This window comes from Anabrus simplex, chromosome 13 (genome assembly GCF_040414725.1).
Source record: "Anabrus simplex isolate iqAnaSimp1 chromosome 13, ASM4041472v1, whole genome shotgun sequence".
Taxonomy (NCBI): Eukaryota; Metazoa; Arthropoda; class Insecta; order Orthoptera; family Tettigoniidae; genus Anabrus; species Anabrus simplex.
In genome coordinates this window covers 47,446,349-47,471,554 of record NC_090277.1, presented here as the reverse complement: position 1 = coordinate 47,471,554, position 25,206 = coordinate 47,446,349, and the positions used below count along the sequence as shown (strand labels likewise).

The 25,206-nt window shown below is 37.6% G+C and overlaps 1 protein-coding gene across 1 annotated transcript in view; it reads left to right on the top strand.

The window, feature by feature from the left end:
* LOC136885093 (FAD synthase) overlaps nucleotides 1-25,206 on the top strand; it is a 144,907-nt gene that overhangs the window by 32,759 nt on the left and 86,942 nt on the right. The window contains exons 4-5 of the mRNA XM_067157537.2: nucleotides 1,758-1,870; nucleotides 24,792-24,935. Coding sequence (XP_067013638.2) covers nucleotides 1,758-1,870; nucleotides 24,792-24,935 — 257 coding nt within the window. The remainder of the gene's footprint in view (nucleotides 1-1,757; nucleotides 1,871-24,791; nucleotides 24,936-25,206) is intronic.

Below are 25,206 nucleotides of genomic sequence, written 5' to 3'. Positions count from 1 at the left end.
AAATACCATTTTTCACTTCTGTAACTTGTTAAGTTTTTGAGATATACTGTAGACATGCTCATTTTAAAATTTCACCCCCTTTTTTGTTCCCCTTACGTGGAGTTTCTGGAAACAAATCATCTGTTTCTTTTCTTTTACAGGAGATTCCAAATACTAATTTTTACATCTGTAACATTTTACGTTTCTGAGATATACTGTAGATATAGTCTTTCTAAAATTTCACCCCATTTGTCATTCCTGTTTAACCTCCATTAATTGGATTTTCCTAAAACAAAAAAATACGTATTTCTTTATTTTTAAAGGAGATTCCAAATACCCATTTTCAGGTCTGTAATATCTTCAGTTTCTGTAATATAAGTATCCTGATTAAAGGCATTGAACCCCTTTTTCACCCTTTTTCACCCCTCCTAATGGGATTTCCTGAAAACAAAAAATATGTGTTTCTTTATTTTTAAAGGATATTTTAAATTCCAATTTTTACATCTGTAAACTTTTATAGTTTTGAGATATAGATACTTATTTTAAAAATTCACCCCCCTTTTCACCCCCTTAGCAACGGAATATCCAAAAATTCTCCCTTAGCGAGCTCCTACATTGTAATATAAATGTATCCTCAAAATTTCATTTCTTTATGTCCAGTAGTTTTGGCTCAGCGATGATGAATCAGTCAGTCAGTCAGTCAGTCAGGACATGTTTTTTTATATACATAGATTTAATGTCTCTGTTCTCCAATTTCCAATCGGTACAGTTCTTTTGTGTCACTGGCCACGCACATTTCCAAGGACCTTGGGTAGCATTTTCACTCTCACTTTCTTCAATACTCTTCACACTCGAATAACTTCCACTATTACTATCACTATCCTAGAACTCGGATTCATTTTCCAAGCAATGCAAGCGCATTCAAACTCTTGTCATTATTGCAATGCTGATTCTGCTGCATAATGGATACAGAATACTGATGAAAATAAACTGTGTTCAACAATCCCAGTGTCACACAGAAACACAGACAGCATTGTTTATCGACAGTACATGTCTCTAGTTCCTTACAGTGTGTATTGTGGGGCTTGTATTGAAAAAGGAATCTAATATACCAAGATAAGCAAGACACTGCGCCATTGCGAGCTGAATTCATCATTGATTCATGCGCCAAAACACAGCATGCGACCACAGCACATCAGACGATGCGAATGGTTTAAGAGTGACCCACTGCCTGCACAGTAGATGAAATCCGCTAGCAGTTTGTACACCAGAAAGCATGTTGTGAAGGGACAAGTCTTTTGATGTTGATGTTGCTCACATCTGTAGGTGTAACATTAAAGTACCCTAAACGTGACCCGTGGGTAGTGCTAAGCAAGCAACATTATTCTGGCAGACAGTCTATCTGAAAATATCTCCTGGCTGTCACATAATGTCAAGAACACCTAATGGAAACAGCTCTTTTCAGAGCTCCTTAAAGAAACATTGGACTTTCTGTCCATATCTTTTAAATTTTTTATATCTTCCGAAACACCAGAGAAAAGGTGCCTGATGGCTCTTAGGTGAGACACTCAGTATAACCAGGAAATCAAATTTCCAGAAATAAATCTACTAGAAATGAGTTAAAGCAGATTCCACCCTGTCACTTCCGTGGAAGAAAGTCACAACATTTCTTTATGTTCAGAACAGAATCATTCCCTATTGTAGTCATATTGAATGCTTTTCAGCAAGAATTACAGCTGCATAATATCTTTGCTATCATAAATGTTCTTCCATTTCAGGTGTAGCCAAGGCTTTTGGCGAAACCACCCAGCCTCATCCTGAATTAGTGAAAATCATTAAGGGACTCTACCACAATAAAGATATCACACCTGCTGCTCTCAAGTTTGCCCATGTAAGGGTCTAGCTATGTTTCAGGTATTTGATTTTCCTTGTAAATTTTAGCAATACTACTGTAGTATTTTAGTATTTTGTACATTACTTCCTCTGTTATAAATAATCAGGTGAGAGAGAGAGAGAGAATTGCATTGAATTTATTGATAATTTACCTGCCACTGAGGATGAAAGCCCCTTTATGTAATATATTCATATAAATAATATACTGGTTTATAAACTTACTAATCACATCATTATAATCTAATACAGTGAAACCTCATTAAGATGGTTTTGCAGAGGACAAGGAAAATGAACGTGTTAAACGAGAAAATGTACTAATGAATATATGAATAAAAACTATTCAACAGGGATATGGAAACACAAGATACGACTTTTTCCGCCAAGAGGACATTTTACGTCGTGTATCCACGGGTACAGTGAAAACTACAGCCATATTTACCATTTCTAAAGATGAGAGAAAAGTATTAAAAGATGTGAAAAACACAAGAGAACAAATATGGAAACCTTTTTTGCTGGAGAATATAAAATAACAAGTACCAGTACACTGAAAGGTGTGAAAAACACCGGACAACAAATATGAAAACATGTGCACAGGGGCTAACAAAACTATCGATTTAATGTCAAAAACTTCATTTTTGGTCCATATTGAATCAAGATTTACATTAAGGAGCGAGGGTAATTGTTTCCACCTATTCAATACTACAACAGTGTGAAGTCGTTAATATATCGCATATTTATTAGATCTCACCATAGGGACTGGATTCGGCAACTATATTTGCCATCATCAGCCTAAGAAAAATTGTTACAAGGCGTTATACAAATCTGTATTAACACATTTTAAAAATATATGTATGTACAAATCGAACCATATTCTTAAACTGTTTTGTGTATTAGGTGTACACCATAAAACTTTTGTATTGAAATTACTATTGCACGTTATAAATTTCATATTGATATTGTCAAAGTATCAACTTGTGAAAATTTAGATTTTATAATTCCATTTAATTTCAGTTAGCCGTAGCACTTGAGGTGGATTGGTCGATGTAGGACGGGCAAGGAGGCCCCTATTGTCAACACACAATCAGGTACAACTAGCATCAGTATAACTCCACCTCCTAATCAAGAAATTTATTATAATGTGGCATCACCACAACACTGTTTTATGTACAATATGCACGTAATTCTATTTGCATAGCCACTTATGGTGTTTTATAATTGACAATTCGTTGTTTTGAACAACAGTTTTAACATATGATTTTAATTGGACTTATGCTTCATATCATGTTCACACTGCACCATTTTAACATTGAAGATTGACAAAACGCTATCACGCCGCGTCACAGGATACAAAGACTTTGCATTCACTTATTTTAATGTGTCCTTGCCTTATTTTTAATGTTATGTATTTGTAAATGTGACTGAAGATGTCCTACAAGAGGACGAAACATGTTTCATGAGTGTAATTTAATGTAGTCTTTGTAATAAAGACAATTACAGTATTGTAAAGGTGGAATTATAAAATCTAAAAATAAAAAAAAATTGAAATTACTAGCATACTTCTTGTGCGATATATTACAATTTGTTAATTCTGTACAATCTTTTTGGATATAAATAGTTAAAACGTTGTCATTTCCTTGTAATTGTTGCAAAATGCTGATTAAGCATCTATTTTGGTTAAAATCAATCTCTTAAAAAATTACAGCTGCTTAGATATTAAGGGCATTCAGTTTTTCGTGGCTAATTATACATTTTCTTAGAAGTGAAGCTTCCACGGTGTGAAGAATTATTTAATTTAATATCCGGGTTGAACCGTTTTGTACTTGTACGCACATCACGTACAGTTTGCCGACGTTTCGAATACATTGCAGTATTCTTTGTTAAGGCGACTGAAATACCCCTACTCGATCCGAGGTAATCAGTCTCCCAGGCAGAAATTACACTACTAGAGTAGCCTTGATCTTGGCCTTTTATATCCTAGACACAATAGAATTACAGGCCCCTGGAGTGTATCACATTGAATGTAGCTGCGGAGCTTGTTATGTAGGTGAGACAAAACGTCTGATCTCCACCCGCCTAAAAGAACATATCCGTCACACCAAGAACCAAAACACAGATATTTCAGCAGTAGCCAAGCATTCCTACGAAACTAGGCACGGAATATCATTTGACAAGACCAAGATCCTAGCAGCTATCCCTTGGAATCTGGAAAGGAAAATCCGCGAGGCTATCGAAATCAAGAAACATCCAAACAACATAAATTTAGAAGAAGGATATAAAATCAGTAATTCTTGGATGCCTATCATTCATAGTTTAAGACATACAGACCACAACATAAACACACGGGCCGCAACCCCATTACATAACAGCGCGGGCAAGTACCCACTACCTGGCTGTGACACATATTTTCCAGAATTCTCACAAGACAGCCAGGGCTTACGTCAGCCAGAAAGGCTAGGATATAAAAGGCCAAGATCAAGGCCACTCTAGTAGTGTAATTTCTGCCTGGGAGACTGATTACCTCGGATCGAGTAGGGGTATTTCAGTCGCCTTGACAAAAAATACTGCAATGTATTCGAAATGTCGGCAAACTGTACGTGATGTGCATACAAGTACAACACGGTTCAACCCGGAAATTAAATTAAATAATCATACATTTTAGTTATTAACATGTATTAAAATAAAGTCCGACTCGTTGGCTGAACGGTCAGCGTACTTGCCTTCGGTTCAGAGGGTCCCGGGCTCGATTCCCGGCTGGGTCGGGGATTTTAACCTTAATTGGTTAATTCCATTGGCACGGGGGCTGGGTGTATGTGCTGTCTTCATCATCATCATTTCATCCTCATCACCACGCGCAGGTCGCCTACGGGAGTCAAATAGAAAGACCTGCACCTGGCGAGCCAAACCCGTTCTGGGATATCCCGGCACTAAAAGCCATACGACATTTCATTTCATTAAAATAAATTCGGCTGATGTCATTTTGAAACATTGAACATTTTTGTGCTTGGTATGGAGGTCCATTGCAGTACAGGTCTTTGGTAAAATCTATCTCTTAAAAATTACAGCTGCTTAGACATTAAGGGCATTCAGTTTTTCTTGGCCAATTATACATTTTAGTTATTAACATATATTAAAATAAATTCTGCTGATGTTATTTCGAAACATTAAACATTTTTGTGTTTGGTATGGAGGTCCAGTTCCTCTCCAATTTTACTCTTATCAACATTTTTCCTGAGGTCCGTCTTGGTTCGAGATATTTCTAGAATCTCAAAATCCTTTGAACGTAATGTTTTTCAAGGAATCTGCTCCACCAGTCTATTATTATCCAGTCTATCCATAATTAAGGATACTACAATCAAAAATAGACTAAAAAACACACATTAATATTACTAAAAGCTATTATATTCACAAAGGATTGTCACCTAACTTCATATTTTACCAAGGCAGAGTGAACACTCTTTATAGTTCACTAACATTTATTTTACGAAGAACTGTGTTTTACCAAAGACCTGTACTGCAATGGACCTCCATACCAAACACAAAAATGTTTAATGTTTCAAAATGACATCAGCCGAATTTATTTTAATGTATTTTAATAACTAAAATGTATAATTGACCAAGAAAAACTGAATGCCCTTAATGTCTAAGCAGGTGTAATTTTTAAGAGATAGATATTACCAAAGACCTGTACTGCAATGGACCTGCATACTGCGCCAGCACTTACTTTTGCAACCACACTGGGCATCTTCTTTTTCTTCCACTTAGCTCGCGTTGACGTTAAAGAAAATCCGCAGCTGGCGTCGGAGAACATCTCAGGGATTATGTTAAACACAAGATATTTTACGTGAATTCGACTGAGAATTATCCGTTATCTCTCCTTCATTCGTGTTATCTAAATTTAATGGACCTTTGTGTCATAAAATATCAACTGTAAATTCATTAACTAATTATGAACTACGAGATTGTCTTATATTAGTACTATAGTCTATAAATAATAATAATAATGAATTAAATCCTTAATTACTAATATTTATTCAAAATAATATAGTATACTTCAGATAAGTTAAATCAATCGTCCCAATATTTTTCACTGTTTACGCTGAAGGTATTGTTTCGTAATCATTCTTTTGATCTTGACATTCTAATCTTCAATCATAAAATCTATTATCTTCCAAGGTCTTGACTTCGTAAATAAAAATAATTCCTCTCCTTGAAGTTTCTTTGGATTGAAATTACTTAATGAGAGTTATCTTGGCCTCGCATGAATTACTATTCATATCTCCTATGCCTCTTATTGAAGGATAAAATTTTAAGAATTCTTTATGTTGACATAAAAAAATTCAATTCATATGTTTGAAATTAATGAAATTATACAATAAGAATAAAATTACATTTCTTCAGGATTACCAAGAATATTTAAGGGATAATATTTCATTCATCTTCGATGTACGCGATTAAATTATTTGGTTAAACATTCGCAGAATAAGACCAGTTTCATTTCTGTAGCTTTCAGTGGGTACCTATCATAATATATTGTAATGGTTATAGCGTTCGCCATGCCAACTTGCTATGGGCCCGGCTCGTCACCGTATTCGGCCCACCCCCTTACTTCAAGCGCTCCAAACACGAGCAGCACTTAAGTGCTAGGCCAACCCCACTCGCATCCGCCCGCGGTCCCGTAGCAGAGGAGTATGGAAATGACTCGCACAATTAATCTGGAGTCTTCCATTTCGCGAGGTTCCTGGATCCATCGAGCATCCGGACTGTCCTAGAAGGGCCAGCGCAGGTATATAAGAGAGGAATGACCTGCCTTTAGTTAGTGAGAGTGAGTGAGTAAGAGCGAGATTGAGTTTGCTGGTGTGAGTTAGCGCACAGCGCAGTCAGTGATAGTCTGGGCGGAGATGTCAGCCTGATGGAGTATTTGCCTGTTGGAGCCGAGGACTCGTTCCTGTTTCCCTGATGTGTGTGTGTGTGTGTGTGTGTGTGTGTGTGTGTGTGTCTGTCCCTTGAGGCCGGCTGCTGGAGAAGAACGTTGGGTGTTCTGGAGCAGCACAAAGGGAACATTGGGTGCCGACGTGTGCAGACTGCGAACGGAGTTCGACGGATTAAGTGAACAGCGGATACTATCCCAACCTGCGAGACTGACGTGTAGGCTGTGGACCGTGACAGCGCTAACGAGTGTGACTGAGTGGCTGAGTGAGTGTAGTGTAAATAATCGATGACTATGTGTGTGTCATTGTAGATGAAACATGAGAAACTAAAAGAGAGCGCGAATCGTGTAAGTGTACTTGTGTAAGTTGTAAGCTCGGCAATCGTGTGTGTGCATGTGTAAATGTGTAATTGTAGTGCTTAGTTAATAAATCTTAGAAATAGGATGCTACCAGGTTCTGTACTCATTTATTCATTCATTTACCCAGCCAACACATTACAATATTAAAATATTTTTCATCATGACTAGATATATTCAAAATATTTTCTAAGAAATAGGTAAAATTTCCCTAAATAGCTTCAGCAAGTTTGTTAACAGGTTGTATTTAAGTCATATCACTTCATAAAATTCAATCATATGATGGCAAGTCGACAAGGAATACCATGGATGAACTTCCTAATTCTTTAATAGTGATAGGCTAACATAATGAAGACACTAAGATCGTATCTGCCATCGATGATCTGCTATTTCAGCTTAAATCAGCTTAAACCTTAAATAAAATATGAAATTCTCTTTGAAGTTACCATCAGAGTCTTAATTATAGGTTACTTGAAATTATTTTTGATGACCATAATCTATTATTGATTTGTAAGTTCATTATCTAACTGTCATAAACTCATATTAAAGGTTATTCCATATTTCACATCATTACTAGCATCTATTATAACCTTGATCCATATTTGCGTTACTTAATATTTCATTAATTAACCTTACATAAAAATCTTTCCTCATACGTCATCATATTATCATAATTCCTCAACTACTATATCCAAGATAATATTATTCCTTAATCTCACATTCCTTACCTCATATTTTCATCATGTATTTATATCGCCGCATATGCAAATATTATTTAATCAATTCAGTGTAACTCACAACTCATTTAACTTCTCAACTCACTAAAATTAATATTTCATGGATCAACAACTAACATATTCCTAGCAATATGTACTTCACTTATAAAAATATTACCATATTTAACCTATACTGACTTACATTTGCTAATAAGTTGTCGATATTTATGACCTCAGTAACCTATAACTTGATATAAATCTATATCGTACTTCATACTCATGAAAACACACTATCTTTGGTGTTACTTCTTGAGAATGAACTGAAATACTGTTAGCATATGGATCTTTCCCTACACTTGGATGTGATTAAATTTTTCGGAAGACTACCTATAACCTTCCCTAAAACATCGCTATTAATTCACTTGCGTTGAACTACATATTTAAAGCACTTCACGAAGATATAACGACCTATTCCTTATAAACATCACAATCAACAACTCACTACAAGACAGAAAAACATAATTAATTTTAAATATAATTCGAACTTATCTTATTCAGGGTGTGCTTATGGGCTGGGATAGTTGCTGCTTCATCCTTCCTCGGGAACGTTCACCTCTGGACTACGGCTCTGTCATCTCCAAGTCTCGGCAGTTGGACTTGCATTCATGGGAAGAGTCGGCTGGATTCCATCAGATGTCGATCCCATCTCCGGTTTAGCAAGCCATCTTGACGTTCTCAGACACATGCATGAAAAACATATCCAAAGACAATGTTAATTTCATCCTCTTCTTAGTTACAAAGCCTTCTTGTACTATTACTATGTTTTGAAAGGTAGAATATGACGTCAAAAGATCTGCTACAGAAGTTTCAATGATATTAATGGTAGCTTAAAATTGTCTTATTTATCATTATAACGCTTTAAATCTTAGCGTTTTCATAAAGTATTTCCTTAAGAAAACTCTCGTTATTCTTCAATGCACTCCTAATATACACTCAGCTGTATCTTATCTCCTTCTGTATATTTCGCTTGATATCTCGTATATTTGAGATGCACAGTGTTAGGATTATGTGATACGTTTATTTTTGTCAATAAATTTTGGAATTCTTCCCTTAAAATTTGCTCTTTCCTTTACGAAATTTGTCTCTCGTACTTCACCGTGGCTTATTCCAGTTAAGTGTTTGATTGTTCTCTCTGTTGATTTTAACAATTTAAAATTAACACATTCACCTCGGTCACAGCCACTTTGATTCCACTTGTCCGTATCTTTTAACTCGTTTCATATACGAAAATTTTAGCATTATTCACGGCAAATGACGACTTTAACATTCCGTTTTAAGTAATGAAATGAAATGTTGTATGGCTTTTTTAGTGCTGGGATATCCCAGGACGGGTTCGGTTCGCCAGGTGCAGGTCTTTCTATTTGACTCCCGTAGGCGACCTGCGCATCGTGATGAGGATGAAATGATGATGAAGACAACACATACAACCAGCCCCCGTGCCATTGGAATTAACCAATTAAGGTTAAAATCCCCGACCCGGCCGGGAATCGAACCCGGGACCCTCTGAACCGAAGACCAGTACGCTGACCGTTCAGCCAACGAGTCGGACCGTTTTAAGTAATCAGGGCAATGAAATGGTACAGTACCAAGCACAAAAATGTTTAATGTTTCAAAATGACATCAGCCGAATTTATTTTAATGCATGTTAATAACTAGAATGTATAATTAGTCAAGAAAAAAACTGAATGCCCTTAATATCTAAGCAGCTGTAATTTTATAAGAGATTGATTTTAACCAAAATAGATGCTTAATCAGCATTTTGCAACAACTACAAGGAATTGACAACGTTTTAACTATTTATATCCAAAAAGATTGTGCGGAATTAACAAATTGTAATATATCGCATAAGAAGTATGCTAGTAATTTCAGTACAAAAGTTTTATGGTGTACACCTAATATACAAAATAGTTTAAGAATATGGTTCGATTTGCACATACATATATTTTTAAAATTGTGTTAATATAGATTTGTATAATGCCTTGTAACAATTTTTCTTAGGCTGATGATGGCAAATATAGTTGCCGAAACCGGTTCCTATGGTGAGATCCTATAAATATGTGATGTATTAACGACTTCATACGGTTGTAGTATTGAATAGGTGGAAACAATTACCCTCACTCTTTAATGTAAATCTATCAAAGTATTTTTTTACTGATCACACGCTTTCTAAAACTAATGTTAGTAGGAGCCTTTTGCCGGGCTGAGTGGCTCACACGGTTGAGGCGCTGGCCTTCTGACCCCAACTTGGCAGGTTCGATCCTGGCTCAGTCTGGTGGTATTTGAAGGTGCTCAAATACGTCAGCCTCGTGTCGGTAGATTTGCTGGCACGTAAAAGAACTCCCGTGGGACTAAATTCCGGCACCTCGGCGTCCCCAAACACCATAAAAGTAGTTAGTTGGACGTAAAGCAAATAACATTATTATTATTAGTAGGAGCCTTTTGTTTTGGAGCAGTGGGTTATTGAACATTATTTTCTGGAGGTTACACTCGACTATCTGCAACTGCGAGAAATGACTTTGGCCGCCATTTTGAATCATACAAAACCGACCAACTTCAGTGATCGAGTCAAAACTCGAAGGTGCTAGTTTCAACATTCACGATCTCTGCACATTTATGGCGGGCCACTTCGACAGATTTTAATATTGTCTTTATTATTAAAGAATTTTACAACATTTTCCACATCAATAACTAGGCTATCACATGACAAATATGCACCACGCTATTAAATTTTCACAGATTATGTTCTTAATCCAGATATAGGCTACCGTATCACACGACAAATATTAGCTACACTTCACTGTACCACTCAACACAAAATACATTTTTACCTTCTGAATGGAATGTGAAATACAAGCACAAACAGGCTCACTCTGCTATTCAGCAATCTCGCTGCTAACCAGCTAGCAAAACAGAACATTACTGAAGCTAACGGTGCTCCCCGAAAGTGCAACTTATCCTTTGGAGTTCAGGAAGGCCTTTTCCCGTACCCACACAACTGTGGTGACAGTTCTTACCAGAGTTGGAAATCCCATTTCATTCAGAAGGGATGACAAATACAGTACCATTTTCAGGTCTAGGAAAAATGTGATTCTACTAAGCGGTAATAAATTTGTGACGCTGTAAGTAAGGTATATTTTTATATAGATTTAATACTATGAGAATCAGGACTTCGAATTCACGGCATGCTAAGCGGAAAAACGTGTTAATGAGTAACGCATGAACAAGTTTTCGCTGTATATAAAAATGAATATTTTTTTCTTCGTCTTGAATCAATTCAAAAACTACTGGTACGATTTCACTGAAAATTTCATAATTTGTTCTTATTACTCCGGAGAGGGTTTAGGAAGTGTTTTGTATGAAATCCGATAGGTAGCTTTTTATGATGAGTCATCATCATCTTCATTTCCAGTTTCCAGCTTCCTGGGTCAGGTTGTGATACAAGGACGTCCATCGCTGCCTGTCTCTCCACCACTCTTCTCCTTTTTTAAGTACCTCCTCTCTTCTCTATGCACTCCCACACTGAATCTGTACACCTCTTTCAGGGTCTTCCTCATGGTCTATTTCCTGTTAGCTTGTCTGAAAAAGCTTTTTTTTGGCATTCCCTCTTCTCCCATTCTCATCATATGCCCATGCCTCTTCAGCTTTGTTGTCTATCATGTCTTGAAGTTTCAAGATTCCTGTCCTTTTCCTTATCTCTTCATTTCTAATTCTATCCTTTCTGGTCTTGCCCTCGATACCTCTTAGAAATTTCATCTTCGCTGCCTGTATTCTACTCTCCTCTCGTTTTGTTGTAGTACACGATCCAGCTGCATAGGTTAGTATGGGTTCACAATAGGGTGAATATAATACTTTCTTAAGAGCCTCAATGTCTCAGACGGCAGCACGTCGCCTCTCACCGCTGGATACCGTGGTTCAAATTGCGGACTTTCTTAAGAGCCTCAATGTCTCAAACGGCAGCACGTCGGCCTCTCACCACTGGATACCGTGGATCAAATCCCGGTCACTCCATGTGAGATTTGTGCTGGACAAAGCGGAGGCGGGACAAGTTTTTCTTTGGGTACTCCAGTCTCCCTGTCATCCTTCATTCTATCAACACCCTCCTTTATCATTTCATAGCATTTATCAGACATTCATAAAAGCACTTTGGAAGTGGTGAACCCCTTTGTAATAATAGCCTATATATGGTTCATTACATCCTTGACCCGGTCAAAGACTGGAAAACAGGTTGTAGGTTTTAAAAAGAAAAAAAAATACTTTCTTACATTTCTTCGGGACATGTTGGTTCCATAAAATACCCCTTACAGTCTGGTAGAAGCTGTTCACTTGTTGTATGCTTTCCCCAATTTCCTCAGTTATCTTTCCATCTTCTGTGATCACACCTCCCAAGTACTTGAAACCTTTAACCACTTCCAGAATTTTACCATTCAGTTTTATCTTCCTCTTCTTTCCTTCCTTCCGTCCTTCCTTCCTTCCTTCCTTCCCTCCCCTTGTCATCACTATTGTTTTACTTGTCTCTGTGCTTACTTTCATCCCAAATTTTTCTCTCTCTTGATTCCATACTCTACTTGTTTTTGCACTTCCGTTCCTGCAAATAACCTTGGCCTTTGTGCTTGGGGTTAACTTCCAATAAGTAATCATGGGAACCTGGCCCCTTCAGACCACGTCCCCAGGTGGCGGATAGGGGGTCCCTACAGTACGTAGCATCCAATACAATCCACAGACCAACAGGTAGCCTAATTCTGGGGGCTTTAAAATACTTGGGCACCCTCTCTCCAGGGGTCATAAATATGGAGGGCCCTTGCCCTGGGCTATGGGTGAAGACCTCTACGGCGGAAAAGATGGACTTCGGTACGGTGGAGATGGTGGAAAGGGGAAAACCTGTAGCGTCTGTATTCCAGACGAGCGGCTACAAAATGCATCTGAATCCATGTTAGGGGTGGCCTAATTTGAACCTGGCAGAAGGTAATAAAATGCCTATGGGAATGGCGAACCCATCATACAAACAGCCTATAAAATGAGTGCGAGTGAATCGAGGCGTTGGATTTATGATGAGTAATTTTATATAATTAATTTAATTACAAAACCGCACCAAGATTTGAATTGACCTTGATGGACAGACTGTCACTAGGTGAGAGTGACTTACTCTGTATCATGATAGTCCGGTAAAAAATGCTGCATATAGGAGGATGGGAACACGCCGCCATGTTTTATGAAGAACCTTTCCACATCTCTTCCTAAACCACTGGAGCAATTTCAACCAAACTTGTGACTTACTCTGTATCATGATAGTCCGGTAAAAAATGCTGCATATAGGAGGATGGGAACACGCCGCCATGTTTTATGAAGAACCTTTCCACATCTCTTCCTAAACCACTGGAGCAATTTCAACCAAACTTATGGCTTACTATCTGGAGACAAACACTGTGGAAGTAAGCCACCCCTAGCACCCTTAGGTATTGGATGGTGATGGTGGAGGCATATGAAAATAATAAAAAAATAATGGTGAGTCTCTAGTTATTGGGGTCGCTGAGATGAACGGTGACACTCTGGATTCCGTTTAAGTCGAAGTTCAGACCCCATCAGCATAGCGGTAGAGAAGAAAATGTCCAAAAGTGATTGAGATTATATATTATGTGTGTATGTTCCAGCATGGCTCTCAACCAAACGTGATACAAATATGACTTATCTGGGGGAAAAAAAACTTTGGGAGCAAAACACCCCTAGCACCTCTAGGGGTGAGGGTGAAATGAAAATATAATCAAAAACAGCTGATATTAACATTGAATCCATAGTTTTTGGATTTGCTAGGATGATTTGCGACACGCTGGATGCCGTGTAAGTCACAATTCAACCCCAGTCGGAATGCGGGTTAGAAGGGGTGCAAAAGAAAATGTCCATCATTTCCGATATTTGTGTAGAATCCACAGTTTTCAGGGTCCCCAGCCTGATTGGCAACAGTATCATTACAGTTGAAATCTTGTACATCATATCCATTATGCAAGACGTTGTAACTTACGTGTATTATTTGTTTGAAAGAATCAGCCTCTTCCCTGACAATCTGGGCTGCCACAAGGAAATGGTTCAATGCGAAATTATATCCTCAAACTAAAATTTAAAATTAAACACACAACAGTAACTCTAAATTTACAAAAGAGTTTGTAAATTATCTGTTTTCCTTGGTTTCCCATTTTAACACCAGGCAAATGCTGGGGCTGTACCATGATTAAGGCTACGGCCGATTCCTTCCCGCTCATAGGCCTTTCCTATCCCATCATTGCTATAAAGACCTATCTGTGTTGGTGGGACGTAAAGGAAATTCTATAAAAAGAAATCGGTCAACGTCACAATACAGAAATCTACAAAAAACAAAAAAACAAAATTCAAACAATTAATACAGATCCTAAAATTAAACATTCAAAGAAAATGCCCAATCAGAGCCGAGTAGTGCACGTAGTATTAAAATATTAAATTAAATTTCAAAATGGATTTTAATTAAGTTTGTGCTTGTATGGATACCAAATCCGGTAAAATTAAGACACATTATAAATACGTATATGAAGGAGAGAGAGAGAGTGATCGTGCATGCATGTGAATGTCCAGGCACTTGGATACGATCTATTGGCTGTGATGGGCAGATTGCGATCTTCACCTATTTGTACGCACCTCCTGGTTGCAGAGTTATTCCTTGCCTCGGAGACAAAGATAATTACATGAGTGTATGTGTTTCTGTTCCATTGTAATGACTACGTGTTACGTATTTTGTGAATGGGCTTGTTAAATTACAGAAAAGTCCAACCTGTACAATACAAGTTCACAATATTTATTTTTGTATATTACAAGTACATGTGTCATTATTTGTAGAGGACATCATCAGTTTGAAGCTCAATCATTGATTAAATTGGAATCAAGGTACCATTGTAGGCCATGTATACACAAAGTTAAAATAATCTAGAAGTACACCTATATTGAAAAATTAAATATTAAAATACATTTGCAAGTTTGTACCATTAGTTAACGTAAGAAATTTCATTTTTCCGTATTGAACCAAGAATTATAATAAATAAACTTGATATGTCCACCTGTTCAATACAATTTTAATGCTGTTATTCAATTACAACATATTAAATTTCACAGGACTAGTTTCGACGCGGATTTGCATCATCTTCAGCTTTTTCAGAAAATAGGCAACCTTAAAATTCATGACATGTCTTAAAATGTTTGGCATGAAATCCAGTTGTTCATTGAGCGCGGCTAGCAATAGCATCGTCTCACGGCATTTTGAGGTTCCGCATTGAACCAGGAAACATTGGTTTCACAAACATCACAAGAAACTACTTTAATGTTTCCACCTCATAGGCCTAAGACATAGAAGATTTTATGCAGAAAATTCCATATGACCAACCTTCATGTTTTTCGAGATGGTTCAGCAGTATACAAGTTGTAGTGAAATGGAACACAATATTTTATCTATCGCTCAACAAATTTAAGGACTCCACAACTGCTTGATCATAAGAATATCATTTAACCAATGAACTTTTATCATACGACTGACTTGCAAGTCTTTTACTTGTCATAATAGTTTTTAATGAGTTAAGTTTTAATTATAGATTTAACTGGATTTCATGCCAAACATTTTAAGACATGTCATGAATTTTAAGGTTGCCTATTTTCTGAAAAAGCTTAAGATGACGCAAATCCGCGTCGAAACTAGTCCTGTGAAATTTAATATGTTGTAATTGAATAACAGCATTAAAATTGTAATGAATAGGTGGAAATATCAAGTTTATTTATTGTAGTTTGTACCATGTTAAAATAACATCTTATAAGATACGTTTCATATATTCAAAGAACAGGTGGTATATAATGTGATGTGTATTAAGAACGAAGTTCTCTTTCTTCTTCTTCTTCTTCTTCTTCTTCTTCTTTTATGACCACATAGGATCACTTTAGTCAGTCCGTCGTTCAGGTCTCTTTGAAGGGATTGTTTGGGCTTTGCGGTCCTCCCAGTACTTCTTCAGACGCTCCGATCTTCGTGCCCTTTCCTCAGTTGAAAATATGCGTGTTGTTGGTTTGTTTTGTGTAAGGGTAAAGCGGAGGTTTGTATTCTTGAGTTTTGTATTCAATTTTATCTTATTTTTGGTGTCTTCTGTTGTAAGGCCTATTTCCTTCAGATCCTCTCTTACTTCTCTGATCCATTTACATCCTGTTGTGGTATTTTTTGAGACGAGATTGTGTTGTACTAGTTGTTTCAGAAGTCTCGAGTCCTGCATCCTCATGATATGTCCAAAGAATCCCAGTCTCCTCTTACGCATAGTATCTGTAATGGGTTCTAGCTCTTTGTACACGACTTTGTTAGGTATTAACCGCCACTGTCCATCTTTCTGATATTTTTTGTTGATACAGGTTCTTCCAATCCTCCTTTCAATTTTCTGAAGTCTGTCAGTCTTTGATTGTTTATTCAGGTAAAAGAGTGTTTCTGCTGCATATGTAGCTTCCGGTTTTATAACTGTGTTGTAGTGTTTTATTTTTGTATTTATTGATAGACATTTCTTTTTGTAGATATCCCATGTTAATTTTTGTGCTTTAGCTAATCTATTTGTTCTTACTTGGATTGAGATTTTTTCATTTAAGTTATGTGTTATTACTTCTCCAAGATATTTAAACTGAGTTACTATTTTGATTTTATTACCATTTATGGTGACTTCTTTTAGCTGTGTTGGTTTTTGGGGCATAATTTCTGTTTTTTCAAATGATATTTTGAGGCCAATTTTATTTGCAATGTTTTGAAGTTCTGATATCTGGGTTTTTGCTTCTTTTATGTCCACTGCTAGTAATGCTAAATCGTCAGCAAAACCCAGGCAATTCGTTTTGATTTTTCGGCCAATCTTTATTTTGGGGGGACATTTTCTAAACCATTCCCTCATTACCATTTCTAGAGCACAGTTAAATAATAGTGGTGAGAGCCCATCTCCCTGCCGTAGTCCAGTTTTAATTTCAAATGTCTCTGATGTTTCACCCCTAAATTTCACTTTTGACTTGGTATTGGTGAGAGTCAATTTTATCATGTTTATTAATTTGGGGTGTAGTCCAAGGTGTCTTAAAATTTTAAACAGAGATTCTCTATAGATGCAATCATAAGCTTTCTTGAAATCTACAAATGTTATCACCATATCTCTGTTTCTTCTCCTGTTATAGTCCATTATCAACTTAAGACTCATGATCTGATCAGGACAGCTCCTCCAGGGTCTGAAACCTCCTTGATATTCTCCTAGTTCTTTCTCAAGTTGTAAACTTATCCTATTAAGGATGATTATTGAAAATATTTTGTATGTTATGTCTAGGAGCGAGATTCCCCTGTAGTTATTAGGGTCGGTTTTGTCCCCTTTTTTGTGCAGAGGATGAATGAGGGCTGTTGTCCAGTGTTCTGGTAGTTCTTCTTTAATCCAGATAGAGACAAGTTGTTGATGGAGGGCAACTTTTGCTGAGGTTCCTGCATATTTCCAGATTTCCGCAAAGGTCTGATCTTCTCCTGGCGCTTTGTAGTTTTTTAATTTATTCAGAGCTTGGTAGACTTCCTTTATTGTGGGGGGATTGATGTTTTCTGGTGATGTTTTTATCGGGGTGTTGGTGTCCAAATGAAGGAGTTCTGTAGGTTCCTCACAATTTAAAAGCTTGTTGAAATGTTTAGCCAGAATTTCTGCATTGTCTTTATTGTTATGGGCCAGCTTACCATCTTCATTCTTCATCAGTAGGGTCGGGGGTTCATATTTTTGGAGCTGCTTTCTGAAGGTTTTGTAGTAGTCCCTTGATTTAGTTTTACTGAACTGTTCTTCAATTAACTGCAGGGTGTCCTTATGATGTTGTCTTTTTATTCTTCTTAAGACTTGGGTAGTTTCTTTTCTCTGTTTTACTAGCTTTTGATAGGATATTTCTGTCTTTTGGGACTGATGTAATAGCCATGCCTGATGTCTTTTCTCCACTGTTTCATCACATTCACTGTTCCACCATTGGTGTTTTTTACGTGGTTTAATTGGAGCTAGGTCTTCTGCAATTTGTTTAAGGTTGTGTACTAAGTCTTCAAGTTTGTCTGTGATTTTTATTTTTTCAGTTGCTTTCTGGTAATTTTTGTTGTTGATTAGCTGGGTAGGATCTATTTTTCTTTTAGTTTTAAGGGCTTGCTTTTGTTGTCTCCTCTGGGGAGTGAGTTTAATTTTAATTTTAACTACGTAGTGATCTGAACCTGTGTCTATTCCTCGGAGGACTTTGACGTTATAGATCTCTTTGTGGTGGTATTTGTCCATGCAGACGTGGTCCAGTTGCCATTCTCCTTTAGTGTAGTCAGGGTGTTTCCATGTTTTGAGTTTTTGAGGTTTCCTCTTAAAACATGTAGATTTTGAGATTAAATTATGGTTTCTACACAGGTCAACTAGTCTCTCTCCATTTTTATTTGTTTTCTTGTGTGCTGGCCATTTTCCGATGATGTCACGGTATTTTCTTTCTCTGCCTAGTTGAGCGTTGAAGTCGCCTATTAATAATTTTATATGGTGTTTGGGGATGTTATCTATGGTCTGGTCCAATAGGTCCCAAAATTCTCCTGTTTCCTCCTGGTCTTTTGAGGAGTTGTTTTTATCATTAGTGGGAGCATGGGCATTTATTATAGTATAGATTTTATTAGATGCCTTTAAGGTGAGCGTTGAGAGTCGTGGAGACTGTGATCTGAATTCTTGAACTGAGTTTATTATTTTAAGGCTGACCAAAAATCCTGTTCCAAATTGTGGGACATTCTTCATCACTCTCTTCCCGGGTATACCTTTATAAAGTCTGTACCCTTGAGATTCCAAGGCATCCTGGTCAGTGTTTCTAATTTCCTGTAATCCCATGATATTATTATTATTATTATTATTATTATTCTGCCTAGTGGCAGCTACGTGTCTTCGTAAGGAGAATTTTTGATGCCGTCTTCCCGGTTTTCACCTTCTTCCTTCAATTTGATGTATCTCCTCCCATCTTTCATGTCATCCAGATGATGAATTCTTCTTCCGCATCCTGCAGTTCCTTTGATCTTCCCTTCAATGACGTTGTGTATGAGCCCCTCTTGTCTAATTATGTGTCCAGTCCACTTGGCCTTCCTCTGAAGAATAATTTTCTTCTCTCCTACTCTTCACATCGTCGTTTGTCACCCAATCTGTTCACTTGCTCTTCTCTATTCTGCACTAACACCACACTTTCTAGGTATTTTTTGTCCCTCTTTTTCATGGTCCACATCTCTGCTCCATATAGTGCAATGCTCCAGATGTAGCATTTCACAAGTTTCTTCCTTAGTTCCAAGCTCAACTTGCTGGTCAACAGAGTCCTCTTCTCATTGAATGCGACTTTGGCCATGGCGATTCTTGCTTGTATTTCAAGTGCAGTGGGAAATGCACGCGAATGTGTGATGTTTATTGAAACCTGTATATCGCGACGCATATATCGATAGTCAATCTCTCGTTCTATTGTGCTATGTTCGTGTTCGTTCATATCAGTCTAGTCGATTCTAGAGACCAGTTGCTAGATTTGGATTCGATTTTGGTACTTTAGTGACAGAATTTCAAAGATAGTGACTAGTGACTTTTCTAGAGATTTTAGGAGCCATTTGGAGACAATTCTGGAGAATTTTAATTTATTACTTGATAAAAATAGCATTGTGCTTCACATAATCGTGCAGGCGCATGTGCAATATATTAATCTGTGCACCTGCTAAGTAATGGCATCTAAGTGCATGACATTCAGACAGGTGGAGCATAAGTTCATGCTATTTTCAGAAGGCTTATCACAGACCGAATAGAGATGTGTAATTTTTAGCCTTGTAGCCTCGTATAGCAGCAGTTGGGTTTTGAGACAGTAAGGCCCGGTTGTATAAAGACATCTGACTGGAGATCAATTAAGAACTTAGTTCTGAAAATGAACTGAGATTACGACTTCATCGTGTTGCATAAAACTGAACTCGGTTTACACATGTGTAGTTCAAATGTAATCGGAGTTCAAAATATTGGACGTGGCAACACCGCAAAACAAATGAAATACGAAATAGCTTGGCCTGTTGGATAATACTTAAATAGTGGGATTGACCTGGCCGTGACTGTCAACAAATGAAATACGAAATTGCTGTGACTGTTGAAGAAGGAGAAGAAGATAATATTGTAATCTCACGAAGTAAATATGGAAGGAATTTCACACAGAAAGAAAAGGGCGATCTGGTGGATATTGTACTATCAAGGTACAAACATATAATAGAAAATAAAAGAACCTATATGGTGACATCAAAGTTGAAAGAGAAAGCCGTTGACTTGTAAATGTTAAAGAGCTCTCCAACAACCATTTGAAAACTTACTGTAGCATAAAACCTAAGAGTTGTTAGGAACATACACATGGGTGATGGGATAATTTATTTGACTAGGTTTTTGTAGTGTGTCCCTTAACTTTAGTTCCAGTCGTTCCACAACATCTTTCGATAAACAAAATCTTATTTTGAACATTTCACACAATTCAATAATCGGATTCCGTCTGTGCCGAAAAGACGTGAGGAGCTCGTTGTAAAATCAACTCTTCTTCACCAGACGAGAAGTCGGAATAATCTGACATCCCTGCTAAAGAAAATATATATGCTTTGTTTTGTAAACTTGAAACATAATAGAAAACTAAATAACAACATGTTGGTATAGCAGTAGGCTATTGTTTATGTGATATTCACATAACCTCACTTCTGAAAATATCGAGCGATCTTTAGCAATATTATTTAACTACTAGCATTCAATATATTTATAACGCACCTCGATATTATTAAGGTATGGTATTCTTACGCAGATACGATACAAGGAAACACTTCTCAAGTCTTCAGGTCTAGTTCAATGTTTAATATGAATGATAATGATCTAAGTTCAAGGAGATTAACCGACGAATATTCGGCAGTCAAATCTGAACTTAGATCAAGACGAGATGATCTTAGATTAGCGTTTATACAACGGAAAATCGAAGTTCAACTTGACTGGCAGCCATTTTTCCTCTTTAAACTCAGATCAAAAGTTTTATACAGCTGGACCTAAATGAATCAATGGAGGAAAGACTTAGGTCATCTAGACTTAAACGGTTTGGGCATGTTAAACGAATGAATAGCACAAGGTTACCATGTGCTTATTTGGAAAAGAGAATAACAGGTAGAAGACCAGCTGGAAGACCAAGAAAAAGATGGATGGACCAACTGAGGGAAGACGTGGAGAGAAGAGGATGGAATTGGGAATCTGTCATGGACAACGAATAGGCAACTTTGGAAGACGCTCGTTTTCAAACACCCTACCCGGCTCGCTGGAAGGGCAAACCGATGATGATGTTCCTGATATTGTGTGTGAAAATTCTGGCCAGTTTGTCCCAACTAACCTGCTTGACGTTGAATATATGTTAGCTTGTATACGCCTGAATTCATGAATTTATTCAAATATGAAAAATAATTAAAAGATTCAAAAACTGAAGAGAATAGAAAATCCTTTCAATTGAATGACTTCTATTCACACCTCTTCTCAGATCTTTTCATTTGTGATTTTGTTTTCCTGGTCTTCTGGTCTGTGGTGCATAGTAACATCATTTGTTGTGCTTGGTGTTGTCTTCCAAGCTGTACGTGAAGATGGTGATATAGAAAATTTTGTAAAGTGTCATCCTAATTTTCAGAGGTACTTGTGTATCGCGCACCAGCTGTATGCTTGATGATAAGTTAGTGTTGCATTAGTGTTTTTTGACACCATGCTACTCGGACTGGGAAAGAGGCATTCAAGTAGGAGGGAAGACAGTCAGCAACTTGATGTATACGGTCAATACCCTCATCGTCTGAGCTTGAGAAATAGAAGTCATCATGGATTGTCTGTCGAAAGTTAGGGGTGAGTGTGAGCTATAGATCAATATTGGACTCAGCAAGTTGGCCGTGTGGTTAGGGGCGCGCAGCTCTTAGCTTGTATTTGGAAGATGGTGGGTTCGAACCCCACTGTCAGCAGCACTGAAGATGGTTTTTTCTTGTTTCCCATTTTCACACCAGGGAAATGCTGGGGCTGTACTTTGATTAAGGCCATGGCCGATTCCTTGAGGACGTAACTATCACTACTAACACTGAACTCAGACTGGTAAACAGTCTGGTTTTCCCCATTGCCACGTACACGGCTGAAACATGGACAATTAACAAAGCTGACAGGAAGAATATTGAAGTGATGGAAGTGTCAAATCCTACGAGAATCCTGCACCGAGCACTGGACAGATGCTTCTTTGAAAAGCTCATGCAGAAGATCAGCCAGGCCTGTTTGAGATACTTCAGTCACAAATCAAGGAGGACTGGAGCTATGGAAAAGCTAATGGTACAGGACAAGGAGCAAGACCCTAGAGAAGAACTCCAACAAGGTGAATTGACCAGATAGAATTGGTTGGGAGGTCCCTATACCAAACGACATACCTAAGAAAGTCATCTCAAAAATACTGCACACTGTAAAATTATGGTTTAAAAAAATTTCATTTTGTAAAATGACTTTACAGGCCTTCAATGTGATCTCCAGTTTTTTAATAACAGCGGCTTAGCATTTCTGCAAGTCTGCCATCTCTGTTGATCTGTCTGATTACTTGGCTCACTGCATCAGAAGCCTCCTGAATGGTTTGAAAATGTTTCCCTCTGAGTGGTTTTTTGAGTTATGGAAACAACAAATCAAAATTTGGAGGGCTCATATGAGGACAGTTAGGGTGGATGGGGAAGGATTTCTCATCCATAATTCTCCAAGACTCTGCGTTCTGGTTTGACAGTATGCGGTCATGCGTTAGCGTACAGAATGAGCACTCCAGCTGCAAAAGTGTCGGACCATCTTTGGCTGTAAAACATTTTGCAGAAAGTCCGTGTAGTATCGCCCTGTTACAGTGGTTGCATGGGGCACTCTGTCTGTTGGTATCTTTTTGCAGAATGTTATCATTAACCCTTAGTGGACGGATTTTTTTCTTATGTAGCCCTGCACTATTTGTATTTTTTTCTTAAAGAAAGCTGCATATTTACAATGAAGGTATAATGAAGATACAAAGTCTGACTCACAACAGTATGAATTAATTTATCACTGTAGATACACACTATAAGCAATAAACATGTAGTTGAAAGACAGTTTGCCCCTTTTCTACTTATATTTCTTCTCCATATGGTACATCTCGAAGCATGCATTTGTATTTTTTTCTCTTGCATTGCGGTTAGTCTCATCAACAAATTGTTGTACCAATTCTTCCGTAAAAAATAGTGTAAACAATTCAACGGGAGTAAATGGTTTCTTACCTGCGGGAGGTGAGAAACCACTGATAAGAATGTGTGGTTTCTTTACAAAGTTCGGATCAGCTGGGCGATAAACTCTCCAACCATTGTCTGGTTCACTACTATTTGTATCGCTTTCAACTACTTCCATTTCTCTAGAATTGTCATCATCACTCTCAGAAACCTCGAACTCACTGTCCATAACTGATAATTCGTCATCACTGCTATCAATTTGATGTAAGAAACAAGCTATATCAGACGAAGTAGCACTACCCTATCTGTGCGCCGCCATTTTCACAGGTGACTAATGTAAACAACAGCTCGTTCTTTATTCACCTGTAAAACTAGTAAAACAAAGTTTTTATGCATCTAGAAGGTTGTGACATTCCTAAAGTTTCTATACAATAACTATAGATAGCAGCTGCATGCATAATTGCTTCACACGCGTATATATTTACCACAGAAACAGCCGGTGGGTATATCCCGACATACGTCCAGAACAGGAAACTGGGATGTCGGGAAATGCCCGACAGTTGTCCGCTGAGGGTTAATGATGGAGGTGTAATCTGTTGCAATTACTGCCGGCCATTCCTTGGGTTATCTTCAGTACTTGTCCGGCCTTCGTGGAAACGGGAAGCACACCGTGACACTGCTTCGATCCAGTACACTATCCACACAGATTTCAGCTAGAGCGTTGTGAATTTTGGTAGGTGTTTTTCTCCGCAAACTTTCAATTTTAATATAAGGCCACTGGTCACTACATGAGATTTGACCATAGTCATTTTCTCCTTCCATTTCAAATCAGAATTTCTCATTCAAAACACAAATTATCATAACATTGAAAACACATGGTGATAGCTGAAAGTCTGGCTCGCAGCTGACGCTTCATGCACGGGAATCGTTCCACTGTTACGGACACACATGCTCTCTGTGCAGAAGTTTTGAAATGGCCCTTGTGGCACAGAGTAGGAGAGCACGATGAAAACTATGCAGCCACACTTGGCGTGTCCAAGGTACATGGATTGGAGAGAGAGAGAGACTTCAGTCACAAATCAAGGAGGACTGGAACTATGGAAAAGGTAATGGTACAGGACAAGGAACAAGGCCCCAGAAAAGAACTCCAGCAAGGTGAATTGACCAGATAGAATTGGTTGGGAGGTCCCTATACCAAACGACATACCTACGAAGGTCATTTCAAAAATTCTGCACACCGTAAAATTATGGTTTAAAAAATGTTCATTTCATAAAATGACTTTACAGGCCTTCAGTGTGATCTCCGTTTTTCTTAATAACAGCTGCTCAGCGTTTCGGCAAGTTTGCCATCTCTGTTGATCTATCTGATTACTTGGTTCACTGCATCAGAAGCCTCTTGAATGTTTTTTTTTCCCTCCGAGTGGTTTCTTGAGTTGTGGAAACAAATCAAAGTTTGGTGGCCTCATGTTATTATCTTGTTTATTGAATATGTTATATAAATTGTTGTTGTTTTGTTTGTAATTTACTGTTTTCAAATCAACTGTGCTCTTTAAGGCTTTTGCATCTTTCTTTTCTCTCTGTCTCTTAGATTCCTACATCAGCAAAACTTACGTATGGGTATGATGACATCCGTGGAAAACAAATGCTATTCCCAAACGTGTCTGTCAGGAATGTGTACATATTCCCTGGTGTTCCAAACCTCATGGAACGCTTATTTAATTCAGTTTATAAGGTGGGTCTTAAAATATATTTTAACATTTCTTTTTTTTTTAGATGTTTACCAGGTGTATGCATAAGATTTTGCCAGTTTTTGTAGTAAAAAATACCATGTAATTTTCAAGGGAAAGTAATTTTTTGCTTATTCAAAATATTGGCCATCAGCTTCTACAAACTTCGCCCATCTTTCAGGTAAGTTATGAATACCATGCTAGAAAAATTACTTGTCTTTTGCGGCAAACCATTCGTCGAGCCATTTGCCAATTTCCTCAAAATTGCTGAAGTGT